The 15410-nt window shown below is 42.3% G+C and overlaps 1 protein-coding gene across 2 annotated transcripts; it reads right to left on the bottom strand.

Moving 5' to 3' along the window:
* Window positions 1–5628: 5628 nt before the first annotated feature.
* Window positions 5629–14163, bottom strand: BNIP1 (BCL2 interacting protein 1). Of its 2 annotated transcripts, XM_065409549.1 has the most exons (6): window positions 14074–14163; window positions 12969–13061; window positions 12084–12175; window positions 10754–10855; window positions 9553–9671; window positions 5629–6914 (listed from the first exon to the last, which is right to left on the bottom strand). In XM_065409549.1, exons 1-6 carry the CDS (start codon window positions 14155–14157, stop codon window positions 6718–6720), a joined length of 687 nt encoding a protein of 228 aa, XP_065265621.1. In that variant the 5' UTR covers window positions 14158–14163; the 3' UTR covers window positions 5629–6717. The 2 variants fall into 2 exon arrangements, with proteins under 2 accessions (XP_065265621.1, XP_065265622.1); XM_065409550.1 differs by lacking the exon at window positions 10754–10855.
* Window positions 14164–15410: the final 1247 nt, after the last annotated feature.

Below are 15410 nucleotides of genomic sequence, written 5' to 3'. Positions count from 1 at the left end.
TTGCTAGATTTTCAATCCCCATCAGGAAAGTCTGACCTCCTTATAAAACAAAAGTTATTCAATCCCACGGTGCCCTGCGGAGGCCATTTCTTTTATGAGATACATTTATCTTCTGTACTGAGAGGGCAAAGCAGATAAACCACAAACTTCCTGCAGGGACAGTTGCACTTCATCATTACTTACAGCATGGCTCTACTGTCTGCTCAGCATTCCACTATCTCAGAGATTAAGAGTGATCTATTTTTATACTGCTCTCACATTAGGGAGGAAACATTGAATCAGCTGTAATGTCTGACCACCTGCAAACATTGTGCTTTTAGAACACAAGACCATTTCCCCCAAGGCAAGTCAAATCAATAAAGCAAAACTGCTACAGCTGGTCCAGAAACTTAGCAGGCTGGAAGGGAGAATTCTTCTGACTTCTTTAAACGTGTATAAGATGGTATTGCATTACTAATTCAGAAGTCAGAGCCTCTGCTGCACAGAGGGTCAACTAGAATATTCTATATTTAAGCAGTGCTTTTCAGCATCAAGGACAGAGACCACTTTCATTTAGTTGTGATGTTGTATACATTTTTGATGCTTCTGCATACAGAATACAATAGTTCATGCTTTCCTTTACTGCCCAAAAGAACCAAACCTCAATCTGCTCATGAGAACTCCCCTAATAAAACACATGAAGGCAGCCTTATGGGACTTTTAACTATTTACGGAATAAAATAAATACATCTAATTGTGATGAAAATGAAGAATTTCCTCCTTTATTCAGGAATGGAACATTCTTACTATCACTTTGTTCTAAACTTTAAGTCCTCTAGGATGCAGCTATAGGTGGGAAGCTTCAAGTCAACTACCTCCATGAGGATAATATAGAAAACCCTACACTAGATAGATGGGAGGGGGGAAAATGCCTAGATAAGATACAGATAGGATCTGACTGGGTGAAAAACAAGTAACTGCTTCATGATTCACCTCATAAGAAAGGCTCATTACATGTGAACACACTACTGCCCTCTACTGGATGTAACAGGAGGCCTGCTGGCATATTTATCACTTCTTTTTCTCCCCATGAAGGATTGGCACAGCTCTTTCAACTCACCACCCAGAGGCCTCTATTTTTGGAGCTGCTGATGACAAATTCTAGCTCCTATACCATGTTGGCAATACCTGCTCACAATGGCGACTGTTTATAGGCGTTGGCTTAAATCATAATATACTTTGGTCCACCCTCATTACATCCTATTTCTTACCAAACTCAAACACATGTCTACAGTTGGCAAAAAGGGGAAATTATGCCAGCTGGTAAGATCTGGGGTAAGGGAATTTTACAAAGACAGGCCCACCTTGAGGAGTTAGTGCCACTTCCTCTTTCAAAGTCTTCCAAATGGAACCTAACCTTTAAAGGGATGTCATGCTGGATTTAGCCCAAAATCTGACATCTGCTAGAATACTGAAATGTAACTGGAAGTATCATCTAGATTCTATTTAGAAGGGCCTTGGTTTTTATTTAACTTAAGTTCTAAACAACTGATTTAAAAAAAAAAATAGCCACCAGTTTTAGACACCCTGTAGGGATATTAAAGAAGGTACTAACAGTGATTCCCCCAAGTGACAGTGACCCCCTCATAATTTGTCCCCCACACTTTAAAATCCAACAGTTTCACCAAGTACAAAAATCTCTTGGGTCTTCTGTTAAAACTTGTAAGCTACTGTCTGTAGAAACCATTGATTATATCTATCCTGTGAAAGATACTTTACTACTATGTAAAACTTACAAACAAGTTAACTGACTTTGTTCTTGAAGTAATTGATACAATGTAAACAAACACTATAAGCTGTTAAGTGACTTTCACTTCATTCAACGGCTCCTAGGACAGACCCCCCACCCTCTGTGATTAAAGGGCCGGGAGTCTCAAATGAATTAGCACACACCCCGAAAGTGGTGGAGACAGTAAATTAAAATATGGTTAAGGTATGGAATGTATGCTGATGAATGCTTGATATACATGGATGGTTAGGGAGGTGCCAGCCTAGAAAGGAAGTATCCATCGGCCGAAGAATGTGTCAAGTGGATGACCAGAAAACCCCCGGAGGGTAAACTGGGATCCACCCCATCACCTGGAAGGATGAGAAACACAAACTTTGGACAGTGTGGAGCCACCAGGAATGTGCCACTTTGGACAGGAATGTGCCATCTGCTGATTGAGTCAGCAACAGCAGGATGAAACAGCTCCCATAGACTAACATAGGAATTAAATCCTATAAGAATGGACTCTCAAGACTGAGGACTTTGAGTCTTTGGTTCTGCTGCCAACCTCCAGGAGCATCAGGTGCATCTGACACAGACTCGGCTCCATCCTCATGACTAAGCTACCTGGCCAGTAACTTGGCATGAGCAACTTCTAGGCTGGTAACTATAACACCTATACAGAACTTGAATGAATGATTGTGTGAATGAATCTATCTATCTATCTATATATGTGTGTGTATAAGGAATAAGTAGTGATAGGAATAAGTAGTCAAACAACGTTGTTTACTTTTATCTTTTGCTTTATCATTATATTTACAATAAATGTGGCATCTTTGCCTTATCCCTCTTAATAAGATCCTGCTGGTTTTTATTCTATTGGTATAACATTTTGGTGGAGAATTGCGAAAGGGGGAATATTGGTAAAATGCCTCAGTTATTGTAAACATTGGTGTGCACACCGCCGGCTCTATAGAGAGCGGTTCTATTTTTGGTTAACCAAAGCCTACTGACCTCCGGAGGGTAGAGGCTTCATAAAAGAGCTCATAGAAACTTTAAGCTACGATTTCACAATCTAGGCTGTGTCGCTCGCTGAACGATGTCAGGAGTGACAGGAAAGTTTGAACAAGCTTTTAAAAATGTTCAAGAAAAGGTGCATACACCCTCAGTCGTAGCATGACTGAGCATAAGAGGAGAACTTAGGGTTTCTCGCTCTGCCCCTGGAAAGGGTTTTTATATTTGGTGTATGAACCCTCGGTGGTAGAAGCCCGAGCAATACAGAGGGAAGCTTAGCGTCTCTCCCTCTGGCCCAGAGTGGGTTAAAATCATAAGATACAAATCTTGTTCTGTTAAACCAAACTCTGAAGAACATAGGAGTTTGGGCAGTGTAGCGTGGTGTGTGTTTGGTTTTTTTTGTGAGTGATATTGTGGTCATTTCACAATTTTGAAAGAAATGTTTAAGGAAAGGGACCAGGAAGGGTGGGGGCTGGTTGAGAAGCCCACCCTCCTTGCTAAATTGGTAGTGGAACAAAGCTTGTGCCCATGGAAAGGAAAGGTTCATTGGAAAAAGCAGGATCAGGCCCAGACAAGCAGGCAAGCAACAGATAGAGAAACTGGAAAACAGGTTGGAAGCCCTAAGGGCATAGTGGCAGAAAAGAGTAAGTAAGTGCAGGCATGAATCCCTGAAACAATACTTAGAATGGTAAAATCTGATTGATAAAGGTGTCATTTTGGGAGATAAACAGTAATTTAAGGAAAGACCCTGAAAAGTTAACTCTACAGAGGCTGGAGAAAATTAAGCAGTTAAACTTTGTAAAAATGTTAAAAAGTACCATGTTAAAGAGAAAAGGAATTCTTGGTTTCTTTGCAGCCATTCTGAAGGAAAAATGGGCCCTTTTCCAAAGGAATGTCTGTAAATAATCCAGGTATTTGAAATCATTTGACTATGGACAATTTAGTCAAATTTGTTAAAAACATGAGGAGGTTCTATTGGAATTTAACTGACCCAAATGTATGAAGGGAATATAATCTATGTACAGCTATGTAAAAACAGCAATGTAGAAGAGATGTTAAGGAAAAGAAAATGTGTATGTATCTATTTGTCTGTGAAAATATGTAAGGTTCTAAGAACCTATACCAACACATCTGGTTTGTAAAACTCCTGTGTTGTAGGTTTAAGATAAATTAGTTTTGTTTTGTTTTTAATAATGCCATTAAAAATCCATTTAACTATTTGATTCAAAGTTGCAAAACTGACAGACCTTTTTGCCAGACACAGGTAATCAGTGTTGGCTGACTTTTGGGATTTGGCATTTAACCCTTAAGGGGTAACTCGGTGCTTTACAAAATTTAAAGAACCAAAGTTGTGACTGAAGCAGGGCAGTCAAAATCAGGAAAATAGGGAAAGATTCTGGATTCTTCTTGTTTGTTTGTTTAGTTGTTTTTGTGTGTGTAACAAAATAGCAAATGAGAGCTGTAGTAAAAGAATAAGAAGTTAACAGTGCCCCTCTGAAGCAACAGCGGGGTAAGGTGCACAAAACAAAAAGAAGCACTGCTAGAAACACTGAGCCTTAAGATGGCTCTGTGTAATCAGACTGTCACTTTGACGAGGGTACATGAAAACTCTGTAAAAACAAAAAGAAGCAGCTGCAGTTTGGCTTCTATGGAAAACCTGTAACAAGGTATTCCTTCAATTGGCTAAATGCAAAAATGAAAAACGGCACCAAGATTTACAAGCCTCTGCTGCAAAAGCAGAGAAATAAAATGTATGTCCATTAGTACCCAAATCCAGTTAGATGTCCTTAAGGTTGGGTACAGAGAGTTAAAACAGCACTCTCAAATCTTACAGCAACAGTAACATCAGAAGAAGGGACAGATTTTTGGGACCCCTCTGGAGATTGGGAAGGGAGATATTTGGGTAAATTCCTCCTCCCAGGGCCAGAATGCCCTTGCAACAGTAACAACAGTGCCTGCTTCTGCCTCAGACCTCCAGGCCATGGCAAAGTGGCTAGGAATTTTAAAATGGAAAAAAAAAAAATGTAAACTCACAAAGAAATGCACAACTTAATTAGCATTTGTGCAGCCCCAAGTATTGAACACACTGTGGCAGAGACTAATCAGGTTCTGCCATGGTGGGAGCACTGTGCTAATTTGTTTCCAAGCTTCTATCTTTCAGGATCTGAACCAGAACATCAGGAGAGCTGGTACCAGCTGAAGAGTTATAAAATACCATGGTTATAGTGTCGCGACAAAGTCTGTTTTCAGTGTTCTGTGTTGCATGTTCTGTGTTGTGTTGCATGTTCTGTGTCTGTCTCTAGTGGTGTCTCTAGTGGTGTCCTCTGGCTAGCATTGGGTCCAGAGAAAGAGGGGATACTACACTAGACAGGGCAAATGTCTTTTCCTCTCTCTACTTTATCCCTCTTAATAAGATCCTGCTGGTTTTTATTCTATTGGTATAACAACCCCCGCACAAAACCAGCATTTCAGGTGTTCCTACTGGTGCTAAGGCAGCAGTTAAATATTTTTCCTAGAGCTACACAGACATCAGCTGAAGGTTCAGCTCACAGTTCTTTCGGTAAAAGAAGGTGCTACATAGAGTACTGCATATTGATAATGGTGCTGTTAAACCAAACAGGCACGTTCATTTTTGCTCCATTCAAAACACAGGGGAGGGGAAGGCAACTCAAGTTTGCCAATCAAAAATGGTCAAACTATAGGAGGAAGGAAGAAACATTTTCAAATGTACAAGTTGGCAGCACTCTGAAGATGTAAATATTAAGGGGAAATGTATAAAGGAAAACGAAGACAAAAGACTACAGAAAAATTTCCTTGACAATGTGCTTTTAATAAAATATTGCACCAATGAGAAGAGCTATAACAGGGACTTCTGTTTGTGCTTTGGTCTTTTGATAAATACAAAATTATTTTTTAAATTTCAAGAGATGTAATGACCAAAGATCTACTCCAAGTGGTCTCTAGGGTTCATGTTAAGAAATGCATGGTTTTTTAAAGTTTTTTTTTTGTATCCTCCACTGAAATCCCTTTTTTGTAACTCCAAAGTACTCCCTAGGAATTGATAATACGAAATACATTCCTATGCCTCTTACACAAGCTGTGCTGAATCAAGGCAAATGGGCCTTTCTACTCAAATATCAACTGGAGTCCTCCAAGTGCAGACCTGAAATGAAGCCACAGAACATATCTGAACTACATTCTCAAAGAAACACAGTAACGTTGGCCTCAAGAAGGCACAAGATGCATTTCCCATATTATAAGACTCTAAATTTTGGAACTCGACTTGCGAAAAGGTGGCATGACAGTTTTCATTCTAAAGCCACTTATTTCATTTCACTCCTGTAGCAGCCATCTTTGTACGTCAAAGGCAGATTCAGTTTTAAAGACAGACAGACCTTGTATATACAATTCAGTCTCCTTCAATACATGTGTAATTCCTCCTTTTAAATAAGACTCAATTTACGCAGACACTATAAATAGTTTATTAAAGGAATGTATCTAAGTTTGGGTTTTTTTGTTTATTTGCGTCCATCCTCTTTTCTCTCCTCATGTTCCTCAGCTTAATTCTCAACATCTTACATACAGCTGATAAGGCACCTCCTGATCAGATCGTTAAGTGACAGGTCATTTCATGCGGAGATGGGAGAAGGGTTGAAAATTAAGACTAGCACCTGTCTGGATCACCAAGTGCTTCTCTGTTTCCCCAACCCAGCAGAGAAAAGGGTGTTACTTCTGTCCACCCCATTCTTTCTGCTCCTGCCCCTACATGTGCGAGCAAGCTCACTTAACATCTTAGCCAGTATCATACTCCATTTATACAATATAAAGACCTGTCTGCTCTAACACTCTTTCAGCTAGAACAGTGCTGGATCCCAGTAACACTGAACCTCTTTATTATTACCCCATCTCCCTTTCTGGTCTTTCATAATATTTGGTAATCCATGTGCTTTGGAATTTTACAAAAATGGAAAGAGTCTCTTTTTCAGGATGTAGAGCACAGTGGCCAAAAATAAGGCCAGGGCAAGAAAAATGAGCAGCTTATCGGTCAGTTCTCTGCGGTTGTACTTTGTAATGAGCTTTCGCCCCAACTGTATTGTCCCCGACATGGACTTAAATTCATCATTCGCATCCAGGATGGTTCGTGAAGAATTGGCTGAAATGAGAAAGTGTAAAGTTTCAGCTGAGTGTGCTTCAAAACATCTTAGAAAGGAAACATGCATAAAGGAAACTACAAATAGTGATACCCCCATGGGTTAGTCTGACTAGTGGTGACATCAATGCAGATCATGTTCCTGCGGAATCTTTCACCACACAGGAGCCCTAATATGCCTTGGAAAAGAACACAAAGCAAAATAAACTAGGAGGGCTGGATGGTTTGCAGATTTGGTAACAGGATACAGGACCATTCATTTTTAGATTACTGGATCATCAAATCTAGTTCAGATCAATTGTGAACAAAAGTCATTGCCTTTTAAGGTCTATGTGAAAGAAGTTTGGTGGATTCAGCTCCATTCTTACTAGAGAGAAACTACCATCACAACTGGCACCATTACTGGCAACTTCAGGGCAGGCCAGCATCTGAGTATGGTCATGGAAACCAAATTGCTCTCTCACCACTAGAAGTGTCCTTCTGAGCCAGGACAATAGTTCGATGAAAGTCAGGAGGAGCGATGAGTGATGAAGCAGTTAGGGCCTCAACGGATTTCTTAATGGTTCACTTCCAAACATTTTAACATTTGGGTTTCTTTTTTAAAAACGTACAATTTCTTTGTAAAAATTCTAATCTTAGGGTGAGAGTATTAGCTGGACTCCATTGAACAAAGAGTTAGTTTGAGAATATAACAAAATAATGACATGGCATACAGGGGCTTTTCAGCTTGTGTTTTTGCAAAACAATTCTCTCTTCAGATTACTAAATGATGAAAAGCAGAAGCCTGAGTCTCCATTTTCTTGCATTACAAAATCCACATCCTGTAACTGAGAGAATGCAGTTGAATTTGTACAGAGCTAAATGAATAAAAAAGTCAAACTTCAAATGTGCAGTTCACTCATATGAGCATGTAATATCTTATGAAAGAAATATTATCATAATCCATCATATCACAAACTCTGATGTCCCATCCTTAAAGAAAGGTCCTTGATCCAAGTGGCAAAGGGAAAATTGTTGTTGTTTCCCATGGCTAGTGACAAAGCATGGCTTCCTTGCTCCACAATCAAATACTGGAAAAAGGACTGTTAATTTTTAGAAGTTAAAATTCTAATTACAGACTCAAAATCCACAGCTGGTTTTCTCACAGCAGACAATCTTTGATAGCTCCTCCCATGACAAACTGTAAGCACTATTCAGCCAGAAAATGGGTGACAGAGTGACTGCCAAAACTGTCTTATTTAAAAGGAAAAGAAACATACTTTTTCTGCATGCAGGAACTGTGCACAGCTGCCATCCCCAGATGGGGGTAGATAGTGAGGGGGAGAAAGTTGCATTATCTAACCTATCCTTTAAATCCCACTCTTTCTTTTTCTCTCCAAGCACAGCAAATATAAGAGGCCCAGCTGGCACACATCCGACTTCTAAATGGTTCATGAATCACCAATTTTGACAGCCCACTTGATTTATTGTTTTAGGGTCTAAAGGAAAGAGCTGGCCAAATCCTGGTTTCCTAGTCCTAGATGCATTACTGACACAGCATGTGACCTTCGGTACAAATCACTTGATCTCCTCCTGCTTTAGTCAACCCAGCTGGAGAGCTGGGTAAAAGCAATCTTCTTGTATCCATGTTAAACTTCCTTCTGTGTGTGGGTATGTGTCTCTATTTATACAGACACACCCACATACCATATTTTTATATTTCTTTGATATTACACCATGTATGCTAGGAAAACAGTGTAAAATAATAGCAAACAAACTGTCCCTGACAAACACTAACCAAACTTGTTGCTGTCCCATCAAATTTGCTGTGGAATGCCAGTGATCTCATATCACAGAAAAGATTTTACACAGAACCCAGAGTCTCCAATCAGCTTCTTCCTCTTTCTTCTTTTTCTTAGACGATTTTACAAAACTTGCCACCAGTCAGGAGGATGGTCTGAAACACAACTCCAAGCCACAGCCAGTTGTTATTCTCTGTGCTGTATGAAAATGTTAGTTCTGGTGACAGGTACTGACTGAAAGTCCTGAAACAGAAGTCGTCTATGTATCTGCAAAATAAGTTCATCGTAGGCAGCAGCACTGCAAGTTTCCACTGCACCCTGCCAATTTTCCTCACTCTATCCTGGAAGAATCACCTCTAGGAATAGAGCATCATTCTCCTTTAAAAGAGGTTTGAACCCAGATCTCCAGAGGTGAAAGACTAGTGCAATAATCCTATCCAAAAGAACAGCCACATTGCCTCAGACCAAAGATCCATCTAGCCCAGTATCCTGTCTTCCAGCCTTGGCCAATGCCAGGTGCTTCAGAGGGAATGAACAGAACAGGCAATCATCAACTGATCCATCCCGTTGTCCACTCTGAGCTTCTGGCAATCAGAGGCTAGGGACACCCAGAGCATGGGGCTGCATCCCTGAACACCCTGGCTAATAGCCATTGATAGGCCTATCCTCCACAAACTTATCTAATTCTTTTTTGAACTCTATTATAGTTTTGGCCTTCACAACATTCCCTGGCAATGAGTTCCACAGACTGACTGTACTGTGTGAAGAAGTACTTCCTTTTGTTTGCTTTAAACCTGCTGCCTATTAATTTCAATCAAATTTTTATAATCCATAACCAAAGACTTGGGTTGCATCTGTACCTAGCGTTTGCATGGTCTCCTCACTCTGCTTGACCTGCTGAGACATCATCCTGCTAATGCCCATCAGGTTCTCTGTAATTGTACTTGCATTCTCTGCCAGGCTTTCCTTTGTGGTTTTTCTGAAGGAAGAAAGGAAAAATAAAATGGCAAGGAATAAAATCATGTCTTGGGGTGTTTGATGCTTGCTGTTTCTGATAGCAATAGGGTGTTTAGAGCTGGAATTTGGCATCAACCATAGCCGCCTTCAGATGTACAAAGCACATAAACATATTATTTTAATGTGCTCATTCAAATGAGGTAGTAGATTTGGGTGTGCACCTAAAATCCTCACTAAACCCCAAAGTCACTGAATTTTAGAGCAGCAGCCCCTGAAACAGTTACTAGGCAGTGGCTGAGAGAAAGGGTCCAAGTGTCATCAGATGCTGATCCACAAATATACTATTTCATGACACAATATGGAAACACTGATGAAAGCCACCGCTTTGTTACCTTTTATACCCAGTTTGATGTTCCTCACTGATTAAATAAGACAAGTGTTTAATTCACAAATTATATAAAACAATCCGATTTTTGGCGTGAAATAATGACAGCAGGCAGATTTGTAACTTGTACTTTATGTCTATGGCTAGGTCTACACTACCTGCCTGAATCGGCGGGTAGAAATCGACCTCTCGGGGATCGAATTATCGCGTCCTGTCGGGACGTGACAATCGATCCCCAAATCGACACTCTTACTCCACCAGCGGAGGTGGGAGTAAGCGCCGTCGACGGGAAGCCGCGGAGGTCGATTTTGCCACCGTCCTTACAGCGGGGTAAGTCGGTTGCGATACGTCGAATTCAGCTACGCTATTCGCGTAGCTGAATTTGCGTATCTTAAATCGACCCCCCCCTGTAGTGAGGACGTAGCCTATGATACACTTGATGTAAACCACACAAACTTTGGAGCAGTCTAACACTTTCCCCCTTCCTAACAAGCCAAAGGTGGGAGAATGTACAGTTTAAGTGAATATAACAAATCAACCACACCTTTATTTACACAGAAGCTAATAGGTGTTAATGAAAGACTCACTTTCTAAATCGAACCATGTAGTTTACAGTACACATATATACACACACACAATGTATTACTATTTCTTTTTAGAATAACTGGATACAGCATCTATTGTTTAAATTCTCTAATTACAAAGGAAAGATTTAGTACCTTTGTCTTAACGGGTCTCCTCCTGGTAGCAGTTCATCTTTCTCAGAGTTGTCTATAGCAATTTTACAAGCTAGATTTGCCTTTCTCCAAGCTGTCTGATTGCTGAAATCACAAGTGTACAATGTTTTAGAATGATGGCGACAGTTTGCAAAGCTAGAAAGATTTTCAGGTGCCAGCCAGATAATCAGAAGGCAGTTGGGCACAAATAAATACTGCAGCCCAACAACATCCCACCTGCTTATCAGTAACAATGAATCAATATGTAAGATATATTATGTTAACTACTACTACATCATGCTACGAGTAGAAATATCCCATTCCCTCATCCATTTCTCCTCTTCTGTATGTTTAGAGAGCAAGGCAAGGAAGAATATCGTGCAAGTTGTTGAAAATCTAATTATATTCCATCCATGTTCTGAGTGTCATCAAGAATAACTATTTTCAAACAATTCCATTTGACAGAAAGGTATATCCATAAAACACAACTGGGAGATTAGAACAAGAGACTATGCTTTAGGAGATCTGAGTTCTATTCTTGACTCTATCATTGATTTACTCTGTGACCTTGTGCAAGTCACTTCGCCTAGGTCAGTGGTTTTCAAACTTTTTTTTCTAGCAACCCAATTGAAGAAAATTGTTGATGCCTGAGACCCAATGGAGCTGGGGATGAGGGGTTTGGGGTGTGGGAGGGGCTCTGGGCTGGGGGTGCAGGCTCTGGGGTGGGGCTAGGGATGTGTGGCTTGGGGTGCAGGAGGGGGCTCCGGGTTGGGGGGGGGCTCAGGGCTGGGGCAATGGGCTGGGGTGCAGGCTTACCTCCGGTGGCTCCCTGTCAGCGGTGCAGCCAGGGTGCAGAGGCAGGCTTCCCGCCTGTCCTGGCACCGCAGACTGCGCCTGTGCTCTGGAAGCGGCCAGCAGCAGGTCCGGCTCCTAAGTGGAGGCGCGCAAGCAGTTCCCTTCCAATGGGAGTGCAGAGCTGGTGCTTGGGGCAGGGGCAGGGCACAGAGCTCCCCAGCCTAGGAGCTGGACCTACTGCTGGCTGCTTCCAGGGCGCAGCATGGTGTCAGAACAGATAGGGACTAGCCGGGCAGCACCGCCAACGGGACTTTGAACAGACCAGTCAGTAGTGCTGACCAGAGCTGCCGCGACCAATGCCTTACATTCCGCGACCTGGTACTGGGTCGCGACCCACAGTTTGAAAACCACTGACCTAGGTGACCTCATCTGTAAAATGAGGGTAATGATGCTCACCCACTTTTGTAAAGTGCTTTGAGATCCTAAGCGTGTATGATTAAATGAAGAGTCCGTATATACTGTCATCATCTTTACCTACCTGAGCATTTGTTTTTTATGGTTCTCTACTTCTTGGAGTAAGGCTTGTTTCTCTGATTCTTTATCTCGTTCCTTAGCCATCTGCTCAAGCTCCTTTGATATAAAAGCAGACATACTAAAATCTGAGCATAAGCTGTCACCATCTATAATCATTACTTTTTTCTCAACCAGAGAGGATAACTGATTCAGTAAATTAGCAACTAACTTGATACTGCTGATACCTTTGGTTTGGATCTAGATTAGCTTAGAATGACTAGTCATGTGCATCCTAACCAGCTGGCTCTGAAAGGTCCCCAATAACAAGACAAGAATCAACTCTCTCTCACATAAGCCAGAGAACACAGAGCAATAAGAGTGAATGAAGTAGACTGGCAGGTCAACTTCATTCCTGCTTTTCAGCAAACTATTGGCAACAATGGAAGAGACAAGAATCATGCCAGTTTCCCTTTGCTGATTTTAGAGAAAGCTATGAGTATCAGCCCATTTGGAAGGTTACCACTATAACTAGTGTTTAGGAATTTAATTTTTCTTTTAAAAGTAAATTTAATTTCTGCAGAACTTGTCAGCATACACTCCATCAATTGTCAGGGAAAGTATACTTGCAAGACACATATTTGTGGGATGAGACTCCAGAATTAACTATATTTACGTATCATGCTCAATATATAAACAATTAGAAATTCTCAATATTACGGTTTATAAATGGCTCCAAGACACTAGTACTGCAGTGTCATCCTGGTACATTTTAACCTTCATTCTACCTAACACACAGGCAAATAAGACTTCTGTTTCTCTAGAAAATCCGGTCAAACCCTAGTACAAGCGCCGTTAACACTGTTGTTGTTACCTACCAGCATCTCATTTTTGTGGTTATGTTGTGCCTCACCTGTATTCGGAGACGTAAATGTTGAAACTTTTCCTTTACTCTGGCATTTAATTCTGTAAGCACACTTAAGGGCCCTTGACAATCACTGATATCCTAAAAGAAATAACAGATATGACCACCATGCTAGGTTAGGAGCCGTTGGTTGGTAATGTAATTGAATTTGCTTATTAATTTATTTAATTCGTTTTTGAGACGGGTGTTTCTGCTGAATGACATACAGGCAGAAACATAGGACTTTTCAATTTGTGGGGAATGTGAATGTTTGCAATGTAATTAAAGATGAAGAAGGGGATTCGATTCCCCTTTGGGATCAATATAAACATTATCAGTATTATGTTTTTGGTTGATTTTTTTTTCACCAGGGACACAGGGCCCATTGCACTAGGCACTGCACAAACACACAACCAGTGCTTTTGAAATGCTCTATTAACCTTTTAGTGGGGCAGAACTGACACAGTTTGTGAAAATCAGTTAGCCTGGGCACATCTGAGGACCAGGCACCAGAGAATTAAACTAACATTTCGACTCCCCTTCCATATAAGAACTGCAGGCTCCTAAATGCCAGTTCTCCAAAACCTCCAAGGAACATGACCAGGGCAGAGAGGTTCACAAGAGACATGGGTTCACGTATCTGTTTGCAAAGACCCTAGCTGGTGGGTGGGGAAGGATCAAGTTCTTGGTAGAGGTTTCTGGACTGGGAAGAGGGCAGGGTACTGGACAACTCCCCAGAAGCGACCCCGCCCCCCTCCCCGGGCGCGGCAGGAGGGCAGGACCGGGCGCTGAGGCGGCTGAGCGAACTCCCCAGAGGTGACTCCCCCGCCCCGGGTGTGGCGGGAGGGCAGGACCGGGCGCTGAGCGAACGCCCCAGCGGTGACACCCCGGGCGCTGGGCCCAGCTGCCCAGAGGTGACCCCGCACACGCGCGCGCGCGAACACACACACACACACACACAGGGGGGGGGGAGCGTGGCGGGAGAGTAGGGAGCCGGACCCGGCGTCTAAGTGGGCAGGGGCCATGGGGCCATGAACCCTCTCCAGGAAGGTGCCGTGGGGGCGGTGTCTGAAGGGGCGCAGGAAATGGGCTCGGGGGGTGAGGATGACGGTACCTGCACCGCCGCTTTAATCTCCAAGTCGAATTTGACAATCTCCTGGTTACAGACCCGCACGGGCACGTCCCCGGCCGCCGCCATTTTGCGAACTACGGGGAGCTAGAGGGATCAAAATCAAAACGCAATCCCCCCTTGGGCGGCATCCCCGCCATCTAGTGGCAGCGCCCTGTACGCACGGGGCATGGGATGCGAATACAGAACCTCCTTTCCTGGTTCCAGGGATGTACTTGCCTGGGACCGCTGCCCCAGGGTTGTGGGCGGCAGGAGCAGGGCCTAGGCCCAGCTGCTTAAGTACGGTGCTGAATAGTAATGGTTCCAAACTAGCCCCAAATAAACTCCGGGGGTGATGCCACTTTGTGTCCAGACACTGAAGTTTCAAAATCTTGATATTGCCACTTCCAGGCCAATCATGAGTCAGGCACCCAACCCCCCTCCCCAAAGTCGGGGCTTGGCTTCAAAAACAAAAATAAATAAAAAAAGTTAGGTTCTTTTTCTGTGACTTTAAGTTTCAAGCTTTTTTTCTCCACAACCAGGAGCATTTGAACCATATTTGTTTTTTAAATTAAAGCTGGGATTCTCATGCAACCTCCTGATTCCAGCAACTGAAAAACATCAGCAACTGATTGCAAGACTCATGATAAATCTCCAGGATTGTGACAGGGGTTTTTCTACATTTGTCCTTCAGAAGGGCTAACAGAATGTTGTAAATCATTAAGAAAGGGATAGACAATAAGACAGAAAATATCATATTGCATCTATATAAATCCATGGTACATCCACATCTTGAATACTGCGTGCAGATGTGGTCATCCCATCTCAAAAAAGATATATTGGAATTGGAAAAGGTTCAGACAAGAGCAACAAAAATGATTAGAGGTATGGAATGGCTGTTACACACTCTCCACCTGAGAATACAAAAAGAGAAGTGTGTGTTAATGCAGGATCCTGCTTTTTCACCACCTCATTCTAGCATGCATAAAGGGGTTCCTCCCAGCCTAAAGTGTGCAGTTTGCTAAACATACAGGCGAGTCTCATCTTAGGCGGGGGTTCCGTTCCGTGGCTAGCGCGTAAAGCGAAAACCGCATATAGTCAAAATTACATTGAGTTGAATGGCGGGCGGAATCGCCCGCACTACAAGTACAGTATTAAAATTGTTATTTTTCTCTTTTTTGTTTTGTTTTTCCCGACCGCGTAAAGCTGAAATCGCGCATGTTAAATGTGAGTAAGATGCTACAGACCTGTACCTTGAAAGGGCAGCAGAGACCGAAGTCCACAGAGACCATATCATAGCTGTTTTGTGGCTTTTGTAAAAGAACTTGGTGGTCTCAGTCTAG

The sequence above is a fragment of the Emys orbicularis genome, chromosome 8 (assembly GCF_028017835.1).
Source record: "Emys orbicularis isolate rEmyOrb1 chromosome 8, rEmyOrb1.hap1, whole genome shotgun sequence".
Classification (NCBI taxonomy): Eukaryota; Metazoa; Chordata; order Testudines; family Emydidae; genus Emys; species Emys orbicularis.
This window is presented reverse-complemented; position numbering and strand designations above follow the sequence as displayed.